The sequence below is a fragment of the Monodon monoceros genome, unplaced genomic scaffold (assembly GCF_005190385.1).
Source record: "Monodon monoceros isolate NGI ecotype Baffin Bay Population unplaced genomic scaffold, NGI_Narwhal_1 Super_Scaffold_1, whole genome shotgun sequence".
NCBI lineage: Eukaryota > Metazoa > Chordata > Mammalia > Artiodactyla > Monodontidae > Monodon > Monodon monoceros.
In genome coordinates, this window is record NW_021703765.1 from 61,331,286 (window position 1) to 61,359,095 (window position 27,810).

General features: G+C 51.4%; 2 protein-coding genes and 1 pseudogene across 7 annotated transcripts in view; 1 reads left to right on the plus strand and 2 right to left on the minus strand.

Annotated features, from left to right (window-relative positions):
* Window positions 1–2,531: 2,531 nt before the first annotated feature.
* On the minus strand, window positions 2,532–13,887 carry SNAP29 (synaptosome associated protein 29). The gene is made up of 5 exons (XM_029233914.1): window positions 13,453–13,887; window positions 8,437–8,633; window positions 7,569–7,654; window positions 6,032–6,130; window positions 2,532–2,807 (listed from the first exon to the last, which is right to left on the minus strand). Exons 1-5 carry the CDS (start codon window positions 13,885–13,887, stop codon window positions 2,650–2,652), a joined length of 975 nt encoding a protein of 324 aa, XP_029089747.1. The 3' UTR covers window positions 2,532–2,649.
* Window positions 13,888–14,020: 133 nt separating this feature from the next.
* PI4KA (phosphatidylinositol 4-kinase alpha) overlaps window positions 14,021–27,810 on the plus strand; it is a 94,908-nt gene continuing 81,118 nt past the window's right edge. For 4 of the 6 annotated variants that reach the window (XR_003792747.1, XR_003792748.1, XR_003792749.1 and 1 more), the window contains exon 1: window positions 14,104–14,247. Coding sequence is in view for 1 of the 6 variants with exons in the window: in XM_029217532.1 (XP_029073365.1) it covers window positions 14,104–14,247 (144 nt within the window). In the remaining 5 variants the exon portion in view is untranslated. Of the gene's footprint in view, window positions 14,248–27,810 lie in introns of all 6 variants that reach the window. The other 2 variants (XM_029217532.1, XM_029217553.1) reach the window with 2 other exon arrangements.
* On the minus strand, window positions 23,663–24,997 carry LOC114892529 (annotated as a pseudogene).

Here is a 27,810-nt window from a genome sequence, read left to right on the forward strand (position 1 = left end):
GAAATTAAAATGCACTTATGTGGGCTTCCCTGGTGGCGCCGTGGTTGAGAGTCCGCCTGCCGATGCAGGGGACGCGGGTTCGTGCCCCGGTCTGGGAGGATCCCACGTGCCGTGGAGCGGCTGGGCCCGTGAGCCATGGCCGCTGAGCCTGTGCATCCAGAGCCTGTGCTCCGCAACGGGAGAGGCCACAACAGTGACAGGCCCGCATACCGCAAAAAAAAAAAAAAAAAAAAAAAAAGCACTTATGTACTTCCATTCTTGCCACCTGAGGTAAATTCAGGTTTCCTTTCCTATATAACGCAAAAAAGACGTCCACGAGGCAACCTGCCACTGTTAACTATAAATCACTACTTTAAAAAGTTCCTCCGAAGGAAAACGTGCTTATTGTTAAGTTAGGAGCACACTTAACATGTAACCAACCTTGAGTTAGAAAAGCCACTTTTTGGAAGGCACAGTTTGTTTCCAGGTTGACCGTGGAATTCCAGATCTGTCTTCTGGACCCCATGTGGCAAGAAGGACAACCCCAGCCGGGTACCCCCATTTCTCCCTGACACGTGCGTCCAGAGGGCAGAGTTTTCCTCTGCTCACAGTCACCACACGCAGGTCCTGGAGGCTCCTCTTGTCCTGCTTTGTTCTCTGAAAGTGTAAGCGGCTCTGCTGTGTGAAGCAGCAGCCACTGGCCCTCAGTGGGTGCGGGAGCAGGTGGGGACCCGGCAGAGATGCTGCCCAGCACGAGGATGAGACAGGCCCTTGGCCCAGGCTTTAGAATGAGGGATCTAAACAAGAACAGAACCAAATATACGGGGAGACATGTGTGAGGGAAACGTTTCTAGAAGAGTGAGGGCAACTCTCCCTCCACAGCTTGGGGTAAAAAAGGGGGTGGTGGTGATCGGCTTCATCAATCCAACAAAAGACACAAAATAAGGTGCTACTTTGCTTCAAATTGGTTAAATCACTAACCCCATTATGTGAGAGGAGGGCTGCAGACAGTGTTTGGCAGTGGCCTTTGTCTGTATTTATTTGAACAGAGAAGCTCAGGTCTAGGCGTGCTGACTAATCTCCATGTGTCTATGCCTGAGGGCAAGGAGCAGGAACAGTTATTATGACACCCATTGAGGAAGGCATCAGGGAGGAAAACCCTGGAACATGCCGGGTGGACGGGCACCCCCAGGCTGCCCTGCATCCTGGTGTCACGCTTTGGAGCAGCCTTTTTGCTGGAGGCCCTGTGAACTCGTTCAGTGTAGGCCGGGTGGACATGTAAAATTCTTCCTTTTTCCAGTTACCAGGAGAACAACCATGATGGGCTTGTGATAAGCAGATGTGGGTCTGATTACCTTCCACAGCATCCAAACGCCCTGTGACATTCCCAGTGATGTGGGTCAGACTCGCAGGGCAGTTGGAACATGACAGAAAGATGTGTCTGCCCACAGAGGCTGTCAGTGTTTTTAGGAAAGTCAGGCATTATGGGATGGAACTTTTATATTTGAATTGCTACATAAACGCTGTTGCATTGCTGCTGCCCCTTAAAGACGTTCCTTTGCTTTAAGGGACTTTGTTTATATTCTACTGAACCAAAGTGGTGAAGGTCACCGTGCCGGGGCCAGGTTTCAGGGTGAAAGGCACTGTGATTTTAAGGTTTCCAACCTAATCTGTCTTATTAAAATCAGTCCCTTTCACCATCTTCAAAATATTTTAATTTATTTGCTTTTAAAAAGACCAGGACCTCGTGGCTTCAATTATTTTGTTGGAGGTACCAACGTAAAGAAATTCCTTTAAGTACAGAAATCAATTTTAATTAGTACTTTTAAATGATTCTCTTTTTTTGTAAAATGAAGAGAGAACAAGCTAGGCCAGGTAGAATGATAACATCTGGGCTTTTTTTAAAGCCATATCCTTCTGTGCACAGTCAGTGTCATTAGTGGAGCTCCAGTCCTAAAACTGGGGCCAGAGAATCAAGTGATGGGTCAAGGCATGTTGCCAGCAGCACAGAAAAGTGGGTGGGAAACCTGGATGGGCCAGGGGACCCCAGGCACCGAGTAAACATGTTTGGATGGGGGGCCTGGTCCAGGTGACCTGAGGGCAGGGAGCTTGGTGGAGCACGTCTGTGTGATGCTCCTCTCTCATGCTCTGCAGGCCTCAGCCAGCTGGCCAGGGAGCCTCCAGCCAGGGCAGAACGTGTTCCTGACCCTGTGCAGGGGCAGCGGGGCTCACCCAGCTCCCTATGTGCTTCCAGGCGTCACAGTGAGCAGGGCTGGTCTGAACCCCCTCCTACTAAAATCAAACGCCTGCCAAGGGGCTCAGAGCATCACAATGTGCTTGTGGGGGTCGGGGGGAGAAGGATGCCCACAAACACGGGTCACATGGCCCTCAGCGCTCTACCTCGCGGAGGCCTGGGGACGAGAAGCACAGCAGACGGAAGCAGAGGCCGGCATGACCACCACTCTGCCCGCACACCTCCAGTCAGTGCCCTCAGAGAAGTGGGGCACATGCTTTCTCTACAACAAAACCTCTTTTGAGACCCACTCTGTTACAACATTTGCAAACACATGTGAAATCACATTCTAAAGTAATAACTGAAATTTCTTGGGCGTTTAAAAGAAGACCTTTCAAATCTTTTCATCACGATGGAGTGGAAATCCGCCTCCGTCTTCAAAGCTGCCGAACTTTCCTCTCTGTGCTCTTGATGTTGACGTCTAACTTGTCCACTTTGGTTGTGAGGCGGTCAAGAATGTCGTCCTGCTCCTCAATCTCTGTCTGCATCCCCAGGGCGATGTCCTTCAGCCGGCCCAGGCCCACGGACAGCTCATCTGTGGGACAGGAGAGCACACATGGGCCTGAGCCAAGTCACAGCATCGGGACCTGCAACCCCAGATGCTCCCCCCATGGGCTCGGCAGCACTGCAGTCACTGACCCCTCTTTCCTGGAAGACAGGCCAGATGCCAGGGCGTTGGTTACATGCTCCAAAACATGTGCAAGTGAAGAGAAAGCAGTAGCGCTTAACAGGAAAGCCACTCCTCCCTGCCACCCACCAGGACACCCACTGTTAGTACACGGTGTTTATTTTAGAAATTCATATAGAGCCACACACCTTTCAGCTGCCTTTGAACCTTACATCCCCAGCTCCCTAAAGCTGGGTCAAGCACAGGTCCAGAGTGGCAGAGGAAGATCCCCATTTGGAAACACATCTGAGATACACCTCAGGCTTTTCCAGTCTTTATAATAAGTATTTCCCTTCTTTTAAAAAAGTTGTAAAAATCAATCTCAATTCATTTTTAAGAGAAATAAATTCCATAAGAACATGGTCAGCCTCGAGTATGTGAAGGGCTTCCTTAGCACAGTGACAAAGAAAGAACTGACCATGAGTGGGGAGGAGACCAGCCAAGGGGCCCGGGGTCCCCTAATGGGGCTGTGCAGACCGCAGAGGGGAGTCGTGACGTGACTGACTCTGTCCAGATGAATAAAGCCCCTTCCCTGTGTGTGTGTGTGTGTGCATGTGTGTGCCCTGAATGTGTGTGTGCATGTGCACAGGGTATGGGGACGGGGTCACACCCAGAGCTGCTTTCTGCCCTTTTACTAGGAAAGAGCTGGGGGAAAACAGAAGAGGTGGTGCTTTGTAAGCCTTTTCACTAAGTTAAAGATAAAACATTAAGTGAAAAAGGTCAAAATACACAAATAGTTGGCAATGGCACCATAAATCTAAGCAGAATCAGATTTTTTAGAAATGGTCTTCCTGGGACTTCCCTAGTGGCGCAGTGGTTAAGAATCCATCTGCCAGGGCTTCCCTGGTGGTGCAGTGGTTGAGTGTCTGCCTGCCGATGCAGGGGACGTGGGTTCGTGCCCCAGTCCGGGAAGATCCCACATGCCGCGGAGTGGCTGGGCCCGTGAGCCATGGCCGCTGAGCCTGCGCGTCCGGAGCCTGTGCTCCGCAACGGGAGAGGCCACAACAGTGAGAGGCCCGCGAACCGCAAAAAAAAAAAAAGAATCCATCTGCCAATGCAGGGGACACGGGTTAGATTCCTGGTCCAGGAAGATCCCACGTGCCACAGAGCAACTAAGCCCATGTGCCACAACTATTGAGCCCGCGTGCCACAACTACTGAAGCCTGCATGCCTAGAGCCCGTGCTCTGCAACAAGAGAAGCCACCGCAATGAGAAGCCTGTGCACCGCAACAAAGAGTAGCCCCCAGGGCTTCCCTGGTGGCGCAGTGGTTGGGAGTCCGCCTGCTGATGCAGGGGATGCGGGTTCGTGCCCCAGTCCGGGAGGATCCCGTGTGCCGCAGAGCGGCTGGGCCCGTGGGTCATGGCCGCTGGGCCTGCACGTCTGGAGCCTGTGCTCCACAGCGGGAGGGGCCACAGCGGTGAGAGGCCCGTGTACAGCAAAAAAAAAAAAAAAAAAAAAGTAGCCCCCGCTCTCTGCAACTAGAGAAAGCCGGCGTGCAGCAACAAAGACCCAACGCAACAAAAACAACGAAAAGAAAAGAAAAGAAAAGAAAGCCTGTGCCCCTGTGTCCCATGGACACTGACAGCTGTAAGGACACCAGGTCTCAGGGAGCTGCCGGCAGCTGGGACGGCTTGGGACCCACAAGGAGCTGCACTGGGGTGAGAAGCTGGATCAGGGAGGGCCACCTGGCAAGGGACCGCCAGCAGGGCCGGGCGTCCAGGAGGCAGAGGGACCTGCCCGGGGCAGTGGTGTGGCCCCATCAGCAGGGACCATGGACGGCCGTGCTGGGGTCCCCTGCACTGCTCTGTGTCCCGCTCACCCTGCCGACCCAATGCACACCCTCAGCCTCTGGGGTAGGCTGTCCTTGGTCTTCTTCCTGCTGCACTCCCTGCATTCCTGAATCTCGCCCCCTGCAATAGGTCTTCCCTCCAGCAGGCACCAGTGCCAGCCTTTCTTGGTGGGGAAACCTTTGGTGGGGAGGACGGGGGGCCCGCCAGTCCCTGTGTTTCTCTGGAGTCAGGCCTGGCAGATACACCCTCTGCCTGATGCCTTCGGCTCCAGGGCCGAGTCCAGAGGACAAGCAAGCAGTGACCTCCGGGGTGCCCCTGGGCTCCAAGGGCAGAGAGCAGTTGAGGTTCAGGGTGGAGAAACAGAAGGAATGACACCAAAGCAGTTGTCACTGCTGGACGGTGGAATTTGGGTGTTGGTTTCCTTAGGGCACTTGCCTAACTTCACAGTTTTCTACAATGAGTTTATGTGCTGAGAAACAAAGGTTAAATGAAGGTTTAATAAAGGATGTGGGTCTGCCTCACGTGTTGTCTGTACCAGTAGCCCGGGCTGCTGGAGTGGGCACTGCCCTGGGAGAGCTGGGGGCCCGCGTCCCCTGGGAGGAGAGAGCAGGGGAAGCATTCCTTTCTGTCTCACCCTCTTTGCCATCCCCTAAGGGGAAGGAGGGTTGGCAAGTGACCTGGGTGGCCATGGGGGAGGTTCACACGCAGGGAGCAAAGGTCAGAGGGGGCTGCTGAGGGGCCAACTCCTCCACCCAACTGCAAATAACCCCCTCCTCTCTCCATTCTCGCCTTCTGGGCCCTGGGTGTAAAGTAGGGACAAAACTGAACTTCTCCTGTGTTTCTGGAGACTGGTTAGGGAGACACCAGAGAAGCCAGCAGGTATGTGGTTACAACAGGGCGCCCTGGAGCCCGAGGCCCAGGAAGCAGGGTGCCTGGCCACGCGGCCAAGGTGCTGTTGGCCCCATGTATGCCTGACCTGCTGGGCCGCCTCCCGCGAGCCTTCCAGTTTTGCTCACCTGACCCTGCCCGAGCCCAGGGCACACGGAGGAAGCAGGGTGGCATGGCCGGGTGGTGAGGGAGGTGGGCAGAGCCCAGGCTGCACAGGGTAGTCCCCAGACCCTGACCCTGTCGCTGTCACCTCCCAGACAAGAGGTGGGGACGGAGACAAGCGGGCAGACCCCAGAGAGGGTGAGGGGCTGGGATGTTGCACACGCGCACGTGCGTGTGTGTGTGCAGGGGTGGACAATGGGGGGCCCCGGTGCACACAAGCCATGGTGCTGGTGGCGGTGCTCTGGTCTTACCGAGGTTGCTGTCAATCCTCTGGTGACAGGTGCGCAGGTGCGGGTTCCTTGGGTAAGCCTCGGAGCTCATGGCAGAATCGGCCCCTCCAGGGATGGAGTCTGAGTTGACAAAGAAACACCAGGAGGACGGTTAACTGACACACTTGAAATGCTGCTTCACAAAACTCATCTTAATCTGGAAAACGGGTGGAAGGACTAAGGGGGTTGGTTCTGAGGCCACTGAGAGAGGCAGGCGGGGGACAGGGAAGGGGCGGGAGGGAGACGCTTCCTGAGGGCAGCCCCTCAGAGATCAAAGAACCCCAGCCTATGGGTCACCTGGTCAGCCACGGACCCTCGAGCTCAGGAAAGAGATTCATGCACGTAATGGTATGGCAGTTGGAGCAGCCACCACGCAAACCCACACAGGCTCCGGAAAAAGAAACGTTAAATGATGCACATTTGCCCCCAGAAATCTTCTCTGAACCTCAGTTTCCAAATGCACACAGAAAAGCCCTGTCACCCAGGTTATGTCTTCTGGGGACCATCTCTTTCTAGACTTGGGGTCTCTCCTTCAGCATGGCCTACGGAAGCCCCTCAGCGCACAGTCTTCTCCCACTTCCTCTGCGGCTTTTGCCTTCCCAGATGAACCTCCTGGCCCTCCTCCGCCAGGCCTCCCCTCGGCTGTGCCCGCAGGCGGCACAGGAAGCATCTGGTTACTTCCAATGTGCCTGGCTCTCTAGGGGTCGACAGAGCCCCCAGGAGGCCTTGATTCCTTTTCAGATGAGGGATGTTTCTGGGCCCATCATTTGATATTAATGGGACGATCTGACACAAAACACCTCCTATCTCACACTCCTTGTCCACACGGCCGCTTCTGCGCCCACTGGGGCTTGGGGGCTACATTAGCCTCCTTCTGTCACTGCAACAAAATACCACAAACCATCCTTTGGTTCTGGAGGTCAGACGTCCAACCTGGGTCTCCCTGGCCTCAGACCCAGGTGTCAGTGGGGTTGGTTCCCCTGGAGGCACTTAGGGAGAATCCGATTCCCGGCCCCTTCCAGCCCCTGGAGGTCAATCCTTAGCAGCGGCCCCTCCTCCACCTGAGAGCCAGCTGCCCGGCACCTTCAAACCTCTCACTCCATCACTCTCTCCTCTGCCTCCTTCCCACTTGCAAAGGACCTTTGCGATTTCACTGGGTCCAACCGGAAAACCCAGGATAATCTCCCCACCTCAAGTCAGCCGATCAACAACTGTACTTCCCTCTGCGACCACGATTCCCCTTTTGCCATGTGACCTGACATATTCCTGAGGCCTGGGGATTAAGCCGTGGATGTCCGGGGGGGTCATATCCTACTCAGCATAGGTGTTTCCCTGCCTGAAGATCTCAGAGCTATACAGGCCAGGTTCCCACTCCCTTATCCCTCCCTCCATGGGGGAGCAGGGCTGAACCTGCCATAACGCATACCCCCTGCTCCCTGAGAGAGGCACTGAGGCCCCCGACGCCCCTACCCAGTGCAAGGTGTCCCCGCAGAACCCGGGTGTGGGCGGGAGCACTGACCTGAGTCATTGAGCTTCCTGAGGTTTGGGTGGCTGGCCTGGTACTGTGCCTCCTGGTCTTTACTTGTACTTATGCCTTCTTTCAACCTTTGGATAAAAGTTACGAGAAGAAGAAAACTTTTAGAAAGGAAAAGCACCTGTGACAGTGCAGTCTTTTCTAACAGTGCCCATGTGAGAAAATCAAATGCCTCTTCTGACCAAGATACAAAGCCAAATGAATATTCTAACTGCAATTATGAAAACACTGAATAAGGGGAGCAACCTACATTCTTTGTGTTATGGTAGGTAAGGTGTAGATTTTCTGTAATGTGGTGATATTGTCTTTATAATAAAAGACAGATACAACGATCTAACGTATGAGCAACAATCATGTTTTAGCAGAAACTGAATTACTTTACGTTTGAACACATGGCATTTATATGCCAGCCAAAATTGCAGTATGATTTTATTATACCTCTAGCCAAAAATTTTGAGGAAAATAATCTCTGATTTTAAAATGATAATCAATGGGCAACTTGAATTAGATATGGGGAAGCTGGACATGAAAACTTTTTAAAGCAAAAATTCTGTGAAGTGAGTCACATTTATACTGATTAGAGTGAACATTCTCTCTTTCAAATTACGAGGAGCAGTAATTTATGGAGACCCAATTCACGCAGAGTTTGCAGACTGAACAGCAGTCACATCACACAATCAACAGCAGTGGAGAACACTTCTTGTTTCAAAATGTCTGAAGACAAATCCCTCCCAGTGAGTAACTTTCAGGGTCCTTTGGTCCCTTTAAGGCATGAGAAGTGTCCTGAAAGGCTCGGCCACCCGCACTAAACCCCCCTCTGCTGCTTTGCTCCGGCCAGACGGGCACTGCTCACCTGCTGCTGGGCTGGGGGGCAAGGGTGCCATTCTGCGCAGGTGGGGTCTCTGAGGGTTTGGATCTGAAGTAATTGACGAGCCCTCCGAACACACTCTTGATGCTGTTGATGTGCTTCTGGCTGGTCTTCAGATCCTGCTCCATCTTGTCCACCATCTTCTCTGTGCGCTCCAAGGCCCCTCGCTGGCGCACGAGTTCCTAGGGAGGATGAGACGTGATGGCATTGCACTTTCTGTAGCTCCCCGTCACCCGCAGAGGAAGGCTCTCTGTAAATCCTCAGCCAGCACTTGGGGATGGCGCAGCCCCCACCCTAACCTGAGTCTCGCCCGAGCTCTGGAGGGGAAGGTGCCAGCATTAAGTGTCTTGTCCTGATTGCGATTAAACTCTGCTTTGAACAACCAGCAGGCAGAGGTCGATCTGGAGTCGATACGCTGAATCTAGAAACTTGAGAGTTACCCCCATCAATGTCGCTCCCCTTCCCAGGGAGCATGACACACATACGCACCAGCAGGGACGCAGGAGCTGGCGGGGAACATGCTTGAATGCGGGGCTCCGTCCCAGCAGGAGTGACAGTGTAGAGTGGTCTTAGGTGGCAAGAGAACCACCAAGGGCAAAGGTTGGTGCCCCTCGCTGCATGTGCAGGCTGCCCGGGCCGCTCACACCGTGTGTTCCCGAGAAAGGCCTTGTCTGGCTCCTTGCCCTCGTATTAGCCTGAAGAGTGACTTTGCTTCCCAGAGTCCTCAGGTCAGCCTGACAGTCTGCACCAGCAATGTGGTTTACAGGGTGGGGGGCCTTGAGCCACACAGTGTGACCTCTGGAGGGGCTGGAGACTCTAGTCAGCCAGGCGGGCAGCCGTGCCTCCTGGATGTCACACATCACAGTGGGGGGAGTGCAGGCTGCACACACAACTCCACAGAAAGGGGACAACGGGAAGCTGTGCTTGCTCTCCTAGACTCTGCCCACCAGCTTGTCTCCCTTGAGGATTTTAATCTGCATCCTTTTGCTGTAACAAACCACAACCGTGAGTATAACAGCTCTACTAATTCTGAGTCCTTCTAGGGAATCGTTAAACCTGAGGGTGCTCTTGGAGACCCCCACAACACCTCTAAACAGCACTTCTCACTCTCAGAGGCAGAAGGCTGCAGAGCAGACAGCCCCTGGGCTTCCCTAGCACAACTCCTGGTCAGCAAAGCAAGGTCTCCCAGACACCATGGAGGCCACGGGTGGACATTTTAGGAAGGAGCAGCAGACACAGCCAGATGCCACGGCGCTGGTATGGGATGTATGACCTGCCTGGACGGTAAAGACCCTGCCTCACAAGGTGCCTCACAGCTAAGAAGACAGCAAGTTTGATCCTAGAACTTTTCAACAGTTGAATTCAATCACTGATCCTTTATAAAATCTACTGGGAATTACTTAACCGAGCAGCTGATCGTCTCCCTCCATCAGCTTCTGCTTCAGGATAGGGTTGTGCTAAGAACTCTGGCTGCATCAGAACCAGCCCGGGCTGCCTTGGAGGGGAGGCTCTGGTCAGTACAGGCCCTCACCTGGAGAGGGGACGGATCTGCCCAGAGGATGAGGGCACCACCCCAACTCACGGGGACACCCAGAACAGAGAGCTGTGATGGCCTCCGTTCCCAGGCTGCAGAGGTGTCCGTCCCCATGTGGCCCACCTCTCTGAACTGAAGGCCCAGCACGGTTTGGCGACTGTCGAGCGCTGGAAAGACTCAGTGAGGTGAGGGGGCCCCACACAAGACCGTGTGCAGGATGTGCTGGCCGGGCTGCTGAGAGCATCCTGGCCCGACTCCCTTTCCGCTGATGCTAATCAAGCTGGCCACTCAGGCCCTCATCCAAGGTTTGTTGCTGGACTCCCTGAACTGAGACCCTGGGCCCCACAAAACATCACTGGCGCGTGCTCAGCAGCCAGAGGGGGCAGGCAGTCTCCTTGGCCAGGGTGGTGAAAGGGCACATGAAGACTGTGTCCACGTGGGACACAAACAGGCAAACCATTAGGGGACTGGTCGCAGAAACAGAAGCCATCCACTAGAGGGACCACGACGCAGAAAGAGCATGGGACTTCCCTGGCAGTCCAATGCTTAGGACTCTGCGCTTCCACTGCTGGGCTGGGCTCAATCCCTGGTTGGGGAACTAGGATCCCACAAGCCACTCGGTGTGGCCAAAAAAAAAAAAAAGAGCAGCGCATCACGTGTTGCTATGGAATGCCCTCCACCTTGTCAAGCAACGTGCAGTGTGGAATATACAGAACACTTCTGCTTAAGTTAAAATTATAAAAAAAAAGAAAAAGATAAGTATAAGCACTTTTTTTGGTTTTTTTGTGGTACACGGGTCTCTCACCGTTGTGGCCCCTCCCGCTGCGGAGCACAGGCTCCGGATGCACAGGCTCAGCAGCCATGGCTCATGGGCCCAGCTGCTCTGCGGCATGTGGGATCTTCCTGGACCGGGGCACAAACCTGCATCCTCTGCATTGGCAGGCGGACTCTCAACCACTGCGCCACAAGGGAAGCCCTAAGCATGTTTTTATACACAGAATATCTCCACAGGGACACTGCAGGAACAGAAGGTGAGTGGCAGGGGGTAGGGGGGCAGCGGGTGGGAGCAGCCTTCACAGCCTTCTGTATCATCTCAATTTTGAATCCTGTGACTAGATTATCACTTCACAAAAATTATACCTTAGGGAAAGAAAAGAAGAAACAAATCATGCCTGAGAAGTGGAAAAGCCATGTGGCCTACAAGTCTCTATGGTTCTGCACTGTGCTCCCCAGGCCGGCCCACCTCTCCTCTATCCTGTGGGGTCAGGACCTGAGGCGAGAGCCTTCCAGAGAGGTGAACCCTACAGGTTTCTCAGGAGAAGGGCAGCTCTCCTTCACTAGAGGTGACCTGACTAAGTAACTTTCCCGCTGCTGCCACGCTGGGCCTAAAAAAGTCAAGTCCTCAGCGTCTAAAACATGTGTCCTGTTTCGGCACCTCTCAGCTGGGTATGTGACGGGCACCTGTCTAAGTTAGGAGGTTAGTTTAGTGGTGATTGGGGTCTGCTGGGACAGAGCTCACCACCAACCCCCCCCCAATCCCCCAGGGGAATGAAAGAGCGATGAAAGGGATTCAAAGACAGTAAGACAACTTGGAGATTATGGGGTAGGGTGGAGACGGGGGTGCTGACCATTCCTGCCTCCCAGGGCCTCCAATAATTGAGAACTGATTCAATCCTGGAAAAATTCCATGTGTAATCGCACTGATGACAGAGCCTGTCACCTGCTCAGTCATGATCATACCGTACCTCTCACAGCAACACCTGGCTTGGCCATGCCAGGCCTCACGGCCTGAGGTGCCACTCTGCCTTTGCTCTCATGGTCCCCATTATAGGAAAGAAGGAACTTTGGGGGCAGCATGGGGTTTGTCACCACAATCCTTATGAAACAACGTTATCCTCTGTGTTTTTGGCACTCCTGACCTTCCCTCTGACTGTACTGGGTCCTAAGCTCCTCCTCCAGGCCCTTTCCTGGAAGGCTTCCTGGGCGACACTTTCCTGCTCAGGAGCTGTGGCGTTGGGCCAGTGCCTTTGCGTGACTCTTCTCTTCCTTGGGAAGTCCCTCCTCCTCCTCCTATCTACACCTTAGCCTTAGAAGCCAGATTCCAGGGTATCCTCTGCCACAGTATTCTACTTTCTGTCACTCTGATTTCCTACTTCACCCGTTCTCAGTTGCCAAAGATGTCTTTTTTTTGGCTGTGCTGCTTGGCATGTGGGATCTTAGTTCCCTGACCAGCGATCGAACCCGCGTCCCCTGCATTGGAAGTACAGTCTTAACTACTGGACCACCAGGAAAGTCCTCAAAGATGGCTTTTTAAACCGTTCTTAGTTGGCTTCCTTGGGCCTGGGACCCTTAATCAAGTGACCCCTCCACCTGGGCCCTAAGACCTCAGGCAATCCTCCCAAATTTAAGTCAACATTTTCCATTTAGACTGTAATGTAGGAATCCAGTAGACACAAGCAAAACTTCCTCAATGAGGCTAAAGACAGGCAGGTGGGCCACTGAGGGATCTGGTGATAAGGAGAAGTGGGGAAGGGAGATAACCCAAGGAAGTGGTAACGGGAGAATGATGGGACGGACCTCAAGACTGTCCAAGACTGTAAGTGACCAGGTCAGAGGGAACTTTCCCAGAGAAAAGAATTACGAAGAGACCCAGGGAAGAACATGATGCTTTAGCTTCCAGAACTACAAATGCTTAAATTGAATTATTTTTACCTGATATAGCAATCACAGGTTATTACATTTGAAAAAACTTTCTAAAGAAATGCACAACACAACTGTTTCATTAGTACGCTGAGGCGAGAATGTGGTGCCTAAAAAAGAACAGCTCTTACCCAAGGTCCTACTCTCTGAAACCACCTATGGACGTTAAGAAGAACTGCAGAAGCTAAGCTGGGACGGCAGAGTGTCACAGACCGCCCCCGTCTCTCTAGGACATCTTCGTCGGTATCGGGAAGGAAACGTAAGGCCCTAGACTCGACCAGACTCGGGCTCCGGCGCACTCAGCAGTGTCCAGGCAGACAAGACCTTCACTCCCCTCCTAGCGAGGCGGAGGAGCGCTCAGGGCCGGGAAGAACCCAAGGTCCATCTCCTCAGACGCTTGACACCAGCAGGCACAGTCCTCGCTGGGTCACTCCAGGAGGAAGGGCTGAAGCCACGGGCCAGGCTTCTGTCCAGGGAATGTGTAAAAGAAACAGACCCTCCACGTCCCTAACCCGGGGTCTGCTGTCTAGAATCCCTACTTACCTGGACCGAACAGCGTGGAAATGACCCCTGACGAGGCGTAGAAAAACAACAACCCTGTGGACTAAGCTCAGGAGATCGCCAGGGGCAAACTGCCCCTTTCGGGTGTGAAAACGCGCGTCTCTACGTAGCTAACAGGTTGTTACCGACCGTCCAGTGATTAAAGTACAAGACCCGTCCTGGCTGACCGGTCGAGCCCCCAGGAGACCCGGCGACCGCGGACTCACCTCGGAGGAGGCGACCCCGATCCTCTCGGACTCGTACATCAGGGACAAGGACCTGCCGGTGCTGGCGGCTGTGGCCTCGGCCCGGCGCAACACCTCCTGCCGCAGGGCCTGCTGCCGGTCGGCGGGAGCGCCGGGCCAGTCCGCGAGGTCGCGGTTGTCCGTCCACGGCGCCGGCCGGACGCCCTCGTCCTCCGCGTCGTCGTCGAACGGGTTGTAGCTTCGGGGATAGGCCGACATGGCGCCAGCGCTCGGCCTGGAGCAGGCGGGAGGAGCCGGGCGCGGCCGAGGCGAGGGGCGCTCTCTCACCACGGGGCAGCTGCAGTATTGCAGAGAACCTACAGAAGCTCCCGTACGCCCGTAGCCGGCGCCGCGCAAACTCCTTCCGCCAGAAGCTTGCGGAGGCCCTGCCTCGGAGCCGACCATAGTGCACCGCATCGGGGGGAGGGGGCCACGCCCGGCGCTCACGACCGCCGCAGGCCGCACGGCTCCCGGCACCCCCCAGCGGTGGATCTGCCCGAGGCCACGCCCCGCTTGCGTCGGCAGCAGAGAGGTCACGTGGCGGGGAGGCCGGATGGAGCCGCGCCTGCGCCGTGAGCTTCGGCGGTCGAGATCCCGGTGAGGGAAGCCGGCGGGCGGTGCCGCGGGGAGGTGATGGCGGCGGCCGCGGCCCGGGGAGGCGGTGGCGGCGGCTCCGGCTCGGGCTCCGGCGCCGGCGCGTCACGGGGTTTTTATTTCAACACGGTCCTGTCGCTGGCCCGCTCCCTGGCCGTGCAGAGACCGGCATCCCTGGAGAAGGTAGCTCGGCGGCTGGGCGCGGGCTGACAGGGGGAGGGGCCCGGGGCGCGGGAGGCGGGGCGGGGGTCTGCGGGAGGCCGAGGGGGTCCCGGCTGCCGGGGGCGCGGGGTGCTCTTGAAGGAGGAGCCGGCGCGGCTAGGTGCCGAGGGCCGGGGAGCTGGCAGGCGGAGGTCTGGGGCCCCGTGGCGGGCAGGGCCGTGAGCTCGGGCGGGCTGAGCCGCGGGGCCGCCTGGTGACACCGCCGGGCGGGGGCGGCGGCAAGGGGCGCGGGCAGAGCCGAGGGCCGGGGTCGAGCCTGGGGTCGGCTCCCCACTCGCCCTGTCTTCTGTTTCTTGACTCTGGGGCGTTGCCGTCCTCGGGGAAGGGGCGCTTTTCCGCGCTTTGCCCTCAGTGGTGAAGGGCGGATGAAGTAGCGTATCTGGAAGCGGTTTCTGAGACGCACATTTGCTGCGCATTGTTTTTCTCTGAGACTAGAGGGGGCGTTAGACCGGCTGAGAGAGGGTGTTTGAAGAAAAGAATTCAGGCCCCGGGGGTTCCTTATCTTGGGAGAAAGGCAGCCTCAAGAGTGCCTGGGACGGTGGGAAAAACGCAGCTTTTAGAGTCGGAACGTCCCTGCACCGTCACTGTATGTCGTCTTGGACGTTCCTTCAACCCTCAGAGCTTCTGTGTCCTTATCTGTGAAATGAAGTGGTTCTTGAGCATTAAATGAGTTCAGGCACAAAGTGCCTGGCCCAGAGTTAGGCTCAGAGTAGGTGGACAGTAAAGGGCAGCTTTCCTCCCCCACCAGGGCGTGATGATGAGTGAGCACGAAGGGATGGGATTATTCTTCCCTGCAGCTTCCTGGTGGATGGAAAGAACGTTGTCTGACAGCAGAAGAGCGCTTGGGAGTGGTTTTATGGCTCTGGTGAGGGAAGTGAAGCTAAAAGGCTGTTGCACACACCTTGGCAGAGTGACCTTGTCCTTCCTTGGCTTTGTAGGTTCTCAGACTTGTACAGTGAGCAGGTCTTGGGAGACTGATGCCAGCCTGACTTCTAGTTAAAGGAGGAGTACAACAGAATGGAAAGACTATGGGTTGTAGCCATAAGATCACCTGAATTTAAATCCTGTGCTTACATCACACTTACATTCGTGTGAGTCTGGGCAGGTCAGTTCGCCAGTCTGATCCTCTGCTTTCCCCTGCAAAATACAAGGGCCATACTTGATACAAGTATTGTGAAGATTGACAGAATGACATGAATAAAGGGAGGCAGGTGGGTGCCTAATGAACGATCACTGTTATTGCATGAGCCTGAGTGATGGACCACAGTGCTGCTTTATGGAATCAAATCCATGCCAGCTAGTCAGCACATTCTCTTCTTAGGAGAAGGACCAAAAGTTGTATCAGAAGTTTGCTTGCTGGACTTGGAGAAGAGGGTGCAGGGAACTGGATGATCTTGAAGAGGGTCCTGCGGCTCTAGGAGTGGCAGCACCCTTCCTCACTCAGTAACTGAAAAATGCACCTTCAGCTCAACTCGCCTTCTTCAGTCTTCTTCACTAGTCACAAGAACATTCTGTAACTGCAGCATAGTTTTGTATCTTATGGTAATGCTTGGGTAGTCAAGATTACACAATGTTTTACAATGAATTAATGCAGCTTTTAGGTTGGGCTCCCTAATACCATTCAGTTTCATCGGCTCATTTACAAACCATAGCAGGAAAGAGTTAACAGAGCCCGGGCTGCTGTTTTTTTAAAAATTAAGACTAGGCGGGCTTCCCTGGTGGCACAGTGGTTGAGAGCCCGCCTGCTGATGCCGGGGATACGGGTTCGTGCCCCTGTCAGGGAAGATCCCACATGCCGTGGAGCAGCTAGGCCCATGAGCCATGGCCGCTGAGCCTGCGCGTCTGGAGCCTGTGCTCCGCAACGGGAGAGGCCACAACAGTGAGAGGCCCGCGTACCACAAAAGAAACAAAACAAAACAAAAAACTAGGCTATTATTGCCAGTGTCTTTCTTTCTTTTTTTAAATTAATTTATTAATTAATTTATTTATTTATTTTTGGCTGCGTAGGGTCTTCGTTGGTGCGTGCAGGCTTTCTCTGGTTGTGGCAAGCGGGGGCTACTCTGTTGCAGTGCACGGGCTTCTCATTGCGGTGGCTTCTCGTTGTGGAGCATGGGCTCTAGGCGCATGGGCTTCAGTAGTTCTGGCATGTGGGCTCAGTAGTTGTGGTGCACGGGCTCAGTAGTTGTGGCGCACGGGCTCTAGAGCACAGGCTCAGGAGTTGTGGCGCATGGGCTTAGTTGCTGCACGGCATGTGGGATCTTCCTGGACCAGGGATCAAACCCGTGTCCTCTGCATTGACAGGTGGATTCTTAACCACTGTGCCACCAGGGAAGTCCCCGGGGCTGCTGTCTTCAAAAGGGCTTGCTCGCGAGGTTGGCCCTTGGCTGGCATTGGGAACTTTGTGCTTGAACCGTTCCTTCCATTCTCTAACTGATCAGGATGGTTCACTGTGTCTGACTCTGTGTAAGCAGCATGGTTTATGGTGAGCACCTGCTTTCCTTCTGGGAATCTGGAATTTTGATGGTTGCTAGGCAGGCAGTGCCTAAATGACCAGCCCCCAGTAAAAATCTTGGCACAGACATCACTCTCGTGTTACTGCATTGCTTGCTGCTGTAAGGGGTGTGTGCTTGGGGTGCACCCTCACAGGAGGGAGAGACAAGAGGAAGCCCTTGCACAGCTTTCTCCAGACTCTCTACCTGTGTCTGTTTCTCTGGCTCGGATCCTTTCACTGTAATGAAATTTATCTGCAAGGACGACTATGTATGTGTGTGTGGTCCTGAGGACCCAAAGCTACTTCTTTCTCAAGAGGAGCTTTCTGTAGGTGGCTGATTGCATCGGAAATATGTGAATTCCTCTTGTCCTCATCTACGATTTTGAGACTTGATTATACTTGGGATCACTGTTACTATTTAGTCCTGTACTGTATGTCTGCTTGCTGCACTCCCCTACTTTAAAACAGTTGATGAGAAGCCCTTAGCATTCCTAAGGGAAAGATTCTTGAGGTTCTTAAGAGTAAAAGAGTTTCTGAGTACCCACCTGGGATAAGAAAGCTGGAGACTTAAGCAGGGAGATGAGTGTTGAAACCCCCCACCCATTTCTTTGTTTTCATTTCTCTTTCTCCTCCTTTTTTCCAGAGAAGACAGAGGACTGAGTGGGGCCTGATGCAGATAGGGTTGACCCAAGGAAGGCTGTTTTCTGAACTAGACCTGACACCTCAGCTCAGACATGGGAGCTCAGGCAGCCTGACATGCTTTCAGTGGCACTGGGATGCATTAATGACACAACTTACCCTATCTTTGTCCCTCGGCATGCCACAGTGGGGTTGACTTACTCCATTCACCCACCCTAACCCCAGGCCGTGAAGCCATGCCTATCACTACTGAGTGCATTTTACTTGTCCTTAATTCCTTAATTTTTCTCTTTCATCCAGAAAACATTTATTGAGCACCTATTGTTAATTGGTATGCATTAGGCCAGGTAAATAAGAAACTCCTAATTTGATTGCTTAGGTGACCAGCAACAAGTCAATTTTGCTGCAAGTCCCCCATGTGCTCTTGTGCCCCATGTCTGGTGACCAGACTCCTGCTGTGTTCAGGTAGCCAGACCCAAGGGCCCTGGGCATCTATTCTAGGATCCTTATCTGAGCTTTGACCTCTTCCTGTTAGGCTGCCTCTAAGACTGGAGTCCCAGCCCTGAGGCCCACCCCTGGGATTGCAGCCCACCTCTGAGGACACCCGCCATGAGGCCCACTCAGGCCTCAGCCCTCTCCCTCTCGGGGAAAGAGAGGAGAAAAATTGAGAAGAGAGAGAGTCCTGCCTACACTGAATCCATCTCTGATTTCCATCTGCCTGCCCATCTTTTGCTCTACTTTCCTAGATCTTGCCTGTCTTGAGAATGTTGCTGAGCCGCCCCTGCTGAGCCTCCTCCTGGCTCTGCCTGGTCATACTCCTCTGTACCCTGGAAGTCAGGGGACCTGTTCCTGCCTCTTCTCGCCTGGCCTGTGCCGTACTAACGGACCCTGAGCCCAGGATGTGGAGAGTTCTAGGCAGAGCTGCAAAGCAGGCAGCATTCTGTGCCCTCCTGCTCCTCTTCCCACCCTCAAGAGGCTTTGATCAGACTCCTTCCCCATTTCTGAAAATACTCTCTCTTATTCAGTTAGGGTGCCAGAACCTTGAGGTGTTTAGCTAACTATTGACCTGATGTTTAAAGGGCACTGCGGCGTTAGGGACAGGCTGGACCCTCCCTGGTGGACAGGTGTGCTTCAGGAGACGCGCTGGGTAACTCTTATAAGTAACTGGAGGAATATGTGGCCAGGTGCTTAGGACAGTGAGCTTTCTGGAGTTCATGTTTATCCAGTCTGTCCTTTAGAGTGGTTTGCTGTGGAGTGAAAATCCTGGTATTGGCATTTTTTCAGCATCATGAAGCTGAAAATTTCCCATCCTGCTCCCATTCCTTTGTGACGCCATGTTAAAAAACAAAACAAAACAAAACAAAACAAAAACACGGAGAGGAGAGAGAATAAGCTTCGGCAGAGGATATTCATGTTGCTAGAACCAGTGTTATTAAATCAACTCTAAAATATTTTAGGAAGAAATTGGAAGAAGAAAAATATCTTACCTGTAATCAAGCCACATTAACTGTATTAGTTTTCTGGGGCTGCTGTAACAAAGGGCCACCGTGGCTTAAACAACAGAAATGAATTTTCGCACAATTCTGAGGCTGGAAGGCCTTGATGAAGGTGTCAGCAGGGCAGGTTTCTCTACAAGCCTCTCTGTTTGGCATCTAGATGGCCGTCTTCTCCCCGTGTCTTCACATGGTCTCCCTCTGTGTCTGTGTCCTAATCTCCTCTTCTTAGAAGGACACCAGTCAGATTGGTAGGACTGGCCCTCCCTCATCACCTGATTTTAACTTAATTACCTCTTTCATGACCCTATGTCCAAATACAGTCACATTCTGAGGTACCTAGGCATTAGGACTTCAATATATGAATTTGATGGAGGACACGATTCAGCCCATGACATTAACCCATCAGCACTGTCATTTCTTAAAGCTCTTTTTTAGTTTTTAACCATATATAGCTATGTTCACTTCATTGCTTTTTGCAAAAGTAGCCCATATTTATTATTTTGATAGTGGCATGTCATTTTTTGTATTGACAGACCATACTTAAGCATTTCTCTGTTTAGACTTTCTAGTTTTTCCATGTAAAACAGCATGTTTGTACACTTAGCATGTTGTCTTCTTCTGAATTACATCCTTGTGTTAAGTCACTGATGGGTCTTGATGTTTACTGCCCACCTGTTTCCAGAGGATTGTACTTAGTTGTGATAGCATCAGCAAGACACCTTGTGCATGTCTTCACAAGGTTGGATTTTGCTGTATTTTTTCCTGGCAACTCAGTCAGCCTAAAAGGGTACCTTATTCTTTTGAGCCCAAGATAATGATATTGACTGTGGTTGGCTATTTATATTGTGAATTAAGCAAACAAACAGCTCCCAAGGCAGAATTGCTAGGATCGTGTGATGTTGCCGTGTTTTTGTTTTCCGTTATGTGGAAACTTGAATGTTCTGTGTTCTCTTCATGCTTGCAGCCCTGCTGCTTGAGCACTGACTCCTGGTTGTGACCACTCTGGGTTTGCTAGGTGTGCACACAATCCTGACCTTCAACTAACTTACAAATTAGTAGCAGCAGTATTAGGTGCAGGGCTGGCCAGTGTCTGTCCAGAAAGGAGCTGGTGGTGAACTGTGTAGCTTTTCAATAAAAATACCCTGGGAGGATATTTAGCTGTTTTGTACTTTGCTGGGGTGGGAGTGGGAGGTGCAGATAATTTCTAATTTGGGCCCCAAACCTTTTCTCCATGGCTCTTAATAGGTTTGTGAAGAATGTAATAGAAGGTAAAAAAGTGAAAAGTGCTCCGAGAAAGCAAAAATATTGGGAGGTTACCCTGAGTTGAGATTTTAAATAGGGATGGCTTAGAAGCCATGAGGATGGGCATTTGCAAGTACTAAGCGCATTGGCGAGGGAGGGTCATTTCAGATGGAGAGAACAGAGGGCACAGCACAGAGGAGAATGAGAAACAGCAGGTGATAGTGTTTGGCGGAACAGGATGTGTTTAAAGAGAAGAGTGGAGATGAGGCTGGAGAAGAAAGCAGGTGACCTTGTTTATGTTCCTAGACTCAGAGTCTGCATCTAATTGATGAGACAAGGAAGATCCCGGTGGATGTTTCAGGGCCTGAGGCTGGTGTGCGTTAGGAAGCTGATTATGGCTGTGTTGTTTGTTTCAGTGCCCTAGGGAGAATCAGGAGTGGTGTGTCATTAGCCGTCTGCTCCCCCAGAGGGCAAAGATGTTCTATTTCTGACTCCTCACTGTGGATTCTCTTTTTTTCTGTCAGTGTTTGCAGTTTGCATCCAGTGAAAATGTGGTTGCCTCCAGTCCCTTCCACCAGCAGCTGTTCCCATCATGGATTTTAGTTGCTGAAATGTTTCTGTGTACTTATTTTCCTGGTTTCTTATTTATATATTTTTGTATTTGCTTCTCTCACGAAAAAAGCTTGGCCTTTTGTGAACATTGCCAAGCCAGCCAGAGCCCTACTTTCATTTGTGTGAAAACCTGATGCGTAAATACAGGTTTGAGGCAAAACCCCTCAGGTCTCCCTTGCATTTATTCGTTGAGTCTGAGAGGCTCTATCTTTGCTGTGGAAGCCGTTCTCTTCTGAATGTTTCTGTTTAGAGCTGGTCTGGAAGCCGGGATTCAGGACAGCCAAGGGTACACCATTATGAAAGCAAAAGATGGTGACCTCATCCGCCCATTCATTCATGCACTAAGTCTTTGAGTGCCTGCTGATTGCCAGGCACTGTGCTGGGCCCTGGATGGGCACCTTGGAGGGACAAATAAATAGACATGATCTTGCTGTCATGGCGTTTACCGTGGAGGGAGACAAACAGCCTTAAACAAAGAACTACAAGTAAATATGATTTAAAATGGTAACAAGTGCCATGAAGCAAAAGTAAATGGTATAAATGGTATAATTGTTTTTTTTCGGGGATCGACTTTATTTGGGCTTCTCACAGTGGTTAGAGCCACTCTGTCTTCAGAACAATCACAGCACAGGAAATGCGTCACTGAGGCTGCCCAGAAAAGTCTGACCAGCTGAATCTTATTGCTTAAAATACACATATTCACAATAACTGATAAAGGGTGATGTGCCTCACACAGGAATGTGTATTTGCAAATCTTCCAAATGTAGCACCAAACCCTCGACCAACCCCTTTCTTCTAGTTCACCTGGAACATCAGACTCCCTCAAATCTTTTTGGCTCCCTCACAAGTCCTTCAGCTCCCTACTTACGTCTTTCGTCATGCAGGGCAGCCTCATGTAGCAGGGGCCAGACTGTGACGCTGGACTCGAGCCCAGCTCCACCCACTGTGTTTTCTTCTTCTCGTGCCTTTCGGGTTGGATGCTGCAGTGAACCCAGCGTTAAACACATGGACCAGTTCCCTACTCTGACTGGAGAAGGAATCCTGAGAGCGCCAGAATCCATCCCTTCAACCAGTTAACTCAAGCAGGATTCATTGTGGTAAAACTTGATCTTGAGACACTTCAGTGAGTTGTTTGGGATAAAAACAAAAAACAAAACAAAAAAAGGTGGCAGGAAAAGCATCTGAGGGCTGCTGGCACACTCCTGCCCACTCTCGCCACACACCAGCCACGCGCTGGACCTCAGCAGAGGGAGGTAAGCCCTACAGCACTGTGGTGGCCACCAAACCCTCCTGGCAATTCTGGGCAGGGCTGACGTCTGGGCCACAGCCAGTCCGAGCTTGACACTGAAGATCTAGTCCAGCTTCTGTCTGAGGTTCCACCTTGGCCTTCTGGCCCGAGCGGTTGTGGACACCCCCGGGGGCTGACGCCGAGGGCCAGGAGCAGCTGAGGGAGGCATACAGGCTCAGAGCACGTTTCCGTTTACAGGGAGCAGAACACAGGCCTCTGAGTGTCCATGGAGCAATGTGCAAATTTCAGTGATGGGTAGAGTAAAACCTCTACTTGGAGCACAGCATCTCTGGCAAACGTGGGGACTGCCGCCGACAGTGCTGCTGAGTACACCCAAGTGCACAGACATTTGCTCAGTAAACAGTAAACGTGTAAAATAAATTACCTTGAGAGGGCTGCGCCTGCTCCAAACGTGTGGGTAATGTGAGCAGTGTCGCTGCTGTTCAAAGTGTATTCACAGGAAAGCAGGGCTGGGGGCTCACACACAACGGACAGACACACACAGGTTATCCAGGAAGTCACTGTATACGGACTACACTTTGTTCAACATAGATTTTGGTTTTGTGGACTCCAAACTCAGACACTCATTCATCTCACAGCCTTGGATTTGTCTATTTTGTGTGCGTGTGTGTGTGTGTATATATATATATATATATATATACACATATATATATATATATACACACATACACATATATACATGTGTATTCATACATATACTTTCCTTTCTTACCATAACATCAATGCCTAGTCTGAATGTCATCGTTCAAGAGTCGGGGAAGAACCAAACTCTTCATATGAACAGGGCTGGACGGGGAATGTTAGTTTCGGCAGTTTGCTTTTTCCATTCAGATTATTCCTGTCAGAGCTCAACTGGTTTTTGAAGCCAAACTACAGTGATAAGGATCCTGTGGTCCTTCAGGATGGCTGCCTTCACCCTCCTACCTGGGCCACTTAGACACTTGACATAGGCTACAAAAATTAGTTATCCCATTCAAGGAGGGGCAGAGCAGGGAAAGGGCAAGAAAACCACAGATAACCAAGGCATTTTTTCCAAATGGTCAGTTTGAAAAAACAAACAAATAAAACAGCTTATTCAGAATCAAGAGAAAATACTGTGTGAGTCAGGCTGCGGGACTGCCCTTTCTCAGGACCCACAGCCTCCTCATTTGTTCATAGAGAACAGTGAGATGTGAAGGCCGGCAGATGTGTGCTTGGGGTGGGGGAGGGTACTGATCACCTGTGGGCACAGATCAAAGGGCAGAGATGCAGAAAGCTACACCTCTGTCTGCTGCCACAGCACAGGGCCTCCTGCTCACCCACAGAAGTTCCAAAGATAGCCCCCACTCAAGCCTGCACACAAAACATCTCCTTTTGGCTCAACTGTAGCCAGGAGTTTTTGAAGGCCAAGTTGGAAAAAAGCCACAAATTTTCCTTTTCCAAAACAGAATTCTTGCCTGCCCATTGGTCAAGTTCTTATTTTCAGCTCGCTTTTTTTTTTTTTAAAGAGAAAAACCAAAGAGAAGGCAGGTGTAATATTCCACACTTGAATCAGTCCGCAGCCAGAACCTGCTGGGAAGGGACCCCTCCAGGATGCATCGTGCCACCTCGATCTCGTCACCTGGAATTTGAGAGCACAAGCCCTTTACCAACCCACCATGCAGCCGCCGGTCAGCTCTCATCCACCCACAGGAGGATCCCAGTTACGGCTCCGGAGACACTGGCAGCAAGGGGCAGCAATCCCCGGACCTCTGGGGGCTTCACCCAGGGCTGAGACCTGCCACCTCTCTTGGACTGAGATGCGGCAAGGTTCTCGTAAACTCACACCAGAACATGAATCCACTCCATCACCAAGAGTCACCTCAGGGCACAGTCTCATCCCCTCCTTGGGGGCTTCTGAAACACACATATCTCTGACCCAAGCAGGTAGTGAGAGACCTGATGTAAAGGGGGACAGGGTGGGGTATGAGGAATGAGTCACAGGACAACTTCTTGGCCCTCCATGACACTGTGTTTCTATGGAGGGCGAGGCACCCACACCCCAAACTACCTGGAGATGCAGGAAAATGCAGGAGCAGAGGGGGAAAAAAAAAACCAAGGAACACAGTCACTTAATGCTTCTCTCATGGTTCTCCCCTACCCTGGTTGTGTCGCCAAGTTCTCAGGTGCAGCCAGGGCCTGCTCTAGCTGGGGGAGCTGCTGCTCGTTGATGGTGTCCAGCATCAGGCAGTCAGGCAGCCGCGGCGGGTGGGGGTGTCCGGCTGGGCCTACCCCTCCGAGGGCTGGCCGAGCCCTTCCTCCTCGTCGCCAGGGGGCAGCACGTGGCAGCTGTCACAGAAGTCCAGGGGCATGTCCAGAGCATCATCGATGAGCACATTGAACTCTTTGAGGTCGTCATCGTGGTGGCCCCAGTTGCACACACACACCTCAATGCCCGAGTCACCTGTGAAGCCATGATGTCTGCCGGGTGTCTTGTCTTTGCTGTCAGGGAGCTGCCCTGCTCGGAGCTATACTCTTTCAGCAGCTCCTCCTTACATTCGGAATCTTTGTCCAGGAAGGTCCCAAGGTCCACCTCCCCCAGGCCAGCCACAGAGCCGCTGGACTCCATCCCAGGGGCTTTGGTGGCTGCTGGGTCTGCTGGCATGTTGGAGGGCTCAGGGTCAGCGATGCTCGGGGGTCACGTGCTGCTTCTGCTGGGCCTGACAAGGGGCTGCTCTGAGCCTCCTGGGAGCCCCTGGTGGGATTGGCGCCTGGGGAGCTGCCACCTGTAGGGCCACACTGCTGCCCACAATTACTCAGCGCTGCCATTTTATTTCAGGTTTTTACCAAACTATTTACTACCTCCTTATGAGGAAGTGGTGAACCGACCTCCAACTCCTCCCCCACCATACAGTGCCTTCCAGCTCCATCAGCAGCAGGTCAGGATGAATGATGGTCCACACGAGCCAGAACCACCAGAGTTCATAGTAGTAGTTGCAGCACTGAGACTGTTCACAGCAGGGTCCTGTGTCACAGATGTAGCTAGCTTTGATTGTTAGTACCCACGCAGGTTTCCTTATCCTGCAGGGGTTCAGCCCTGGCTGACAGGGGGCTGGGCAGCGCCTGGAGGAGCAGGTGTGCCATGCCATCCAGGAGCCTTCTCCTCTCCATCCCCCTCCCGCTCCTGCTCCTCCACCACCAGCTGCCACCTCCCTCCTCCTCCTCCCTCTCCTTCTCTTCCCTCTAAATGGTATAATTGATTTACAGTGCACACCTGAAACATTGTAAATCAATTATACTTCAATTTAAAAAGTAAATGATGTTGGTGAATTTTATCTCAATTTAATAAAAAGGTAAATGGTATGAGGAGAGATAAAATGGGCTCCCAGTTTATAGGGGGACCAGGGAAGACTTTATTTTTTTATTTTTAAAAAATATTTATTTACTTCTGGCTGCATCGGGTCTTAGTTGTGGCACATGGGCTCTTCATTGCAGCACACTGACTTCTCTATCTCTAGTTGTGGCGTGCAGGTTTTCTCTAGTTGAGGCGCTCAGGCTTAGTTGCCCCTCAGCATGTGGGATCTTAGTTCGCCAACCAGGGATTGAACGTGCGTCCCCTGCACTGGAAGGCGGATTCTTTACCACTGGACCACCAGGGAAGTCCCTCAAGGAAGATTTTAAACAGAGCTGAAGGAGGTAGCTGATGAAGTGTGTACAAAGGAATTCTCCTAGCAGAGGATACAGCTTGTGCAAAGGGCGAGAGGTAGGAACATTTTTGACTCATTTGATGACGTTAGAGTAGGCTATAGTGGTTATAGCTTGGGGGTGGGGGTGGGGTGGGCAGGACGTGAGCACCCAGGACAGGTAGTGGAAATGATGGTTGACTTTATCTTAAGAGCAGTTTAACAGTTTAATAGCCTTTAGGGGATTGGTGAAGAATTTAAAATACTAATAATAAGTAAAATAAAATGTCACGATTAGCCTGTAGATGGGAATATTTGAGACCAGTTTAAATAGATTTGTGAAAATTACATTTAGTATGAATATTAAATATTGTGGGTTTTTTTGTTTGTTTTTTTTTTGGCGGTACGCGGGCCTCTCACTGTTGTGGCCTCTCCTGTTGCGGAGCACAGGCTCTGGATGCACAGGCTCAGTGGCCATGGCTCATGGGCCTAGCTGCTCCACAGCATGTGGGATCTTCCCAGACCGGGGCACGAACCCGTGTCCCCTGCATCAGCAGGCGGACTCTCAACCACTGCGCCACCAGGGAAGCCCTAAATATTGTTTTTTTAGATGTCTTTTCTCACTTAGGAAAATTGTCTGTTAGATCTTTTGGGGGGACTTATATAACTATGGGATCATAGAATATTGGACCTTTTTTCTGTTGATAATATAAGCCTTTAAAGATATAAATTTCCCTCTAAGTGCTGCTTTAACAGCATTCCACAAATTTTAATATGTTGTGTTTTCTTTTTCATTATGTTCAAAATATTTTCTGATTTCCCATAGGATTTCTTCTTTGACTCAGAGGTATTTAGAAGTATGTTGTTTAATTTCCAAAATATTGGGGAGTTTTATAGATGTTTTTCTGATATTGATTTCTAAGTTAATTCTGTTGCAGTCAGAAAACATTGTTTGATTTCAGTTCTTTTAAATTTATTGACTTGCTTTAAGAATCAGCATAGGTAAGATATATCTTGGTGAATTTTCCAATTGTACAAGAAAAGAATGTGTATTCTGCTTTTGTTGGGTGGAGTCTCCTATAAATATCTGTAAGGTCAGGTAGGTTTTTTAAGTCTTCAGTATCTTTACTGATTTTCTATTTGTTCTATTGATTACTGAGAGAGGATTGTTGACGTCTCCAACCATAATTGTGGATCTGTCGATTTCTCCTTTGAGTTTTGTTAGTTTTTGCTTCATGTATTTTGAAACTTGATTCTTGGGCTCATACACATTTATGATTGTTATATCCTTGTCATCAGTTAACCTCTTTATAATCATGAATAGTAATATTCCTTGTTCTGAAATCTACTTTGTTATTAATACAGCCACTCCAGCTTTCTTGTTAGTGGTGTTCACATAGTATATCTTTTTCCATCCTTTTGCTTTTAGCTTCTGCCTTTACATTTAAAGTGATTTTCCTGTTGACAGCATGTAGCATGCTTTTCCAGTCTGAAAATCTCTTTCTTGTAGTTGGAGTTTTTAGAACATTTACATTTAATGTAATTATTAATATGGTTGGATTTAAATCTACCATCTTGATATTTGTTTTCTATCTGTCTCATCTGGTTTTTGTTCTCTTTTTCTTTTCTTACTTTCCTTTGGATTAATTCAGCATTTTTTGGTATTCCATTTTATCTCCACTTTTTTTGTTTGTTTGTTTTGTTTTTGTTTTTTGCGGTATGCGGGCCTCTCACTGTTGTGACCTCTCCCGTTGTGGAGCACAGGCTCTGGACACGCAGGCTCAGCGGCCATGGCTCACAGGCCCAGCTGCTCCGCAGCATGTGGGATCTTCCTGGACCGGGGCACAAACCCGTGTCCCCTGCATCGGCAGGCGGACTCTCATCCACTGCGCCACCAGGGAAGCCCTACCTCCACTTTTGGCTTACTAGCTATAGATCTCCCTTTTTAAGTGGTTGTTCTAGGATTGAAATATGCATCTCTTTAATTTATCATAGTCTACCTTCAAATAACATTATACCACTTCACTTATAGTGTAATAACCTTATAATTGTAATTCGATCTGACCCCATTTTTTTGCGATTGCTGTCATAGAT

Excerpts from the sequence above, each read along its gene's own strand:
- SNAP29 (XM_029233914.1), bottom strand. The coding sequence starts at position 13,887 with ATGCGGTGCACTATGGTCGGCTCCGAGGCAGGGCCTCCGCAAGCTTCT. Across the intron at positions 8,634-13,452 it reads TCGGGGTCGCCTCCTCCGAG|GAACTCGTGCGCCAGCGAGG; the intron begins GTGAGTCCGCGG and ends CATCCTCCCTAG. Across the intron at positions 2,808-6,031 it reads GAGGATTGACAGCAACCTCG|ATGAGCTGTCCGTGGGCCTG; the intron begins GTAAGACCAGAG and ends CCTGTCCCACAG.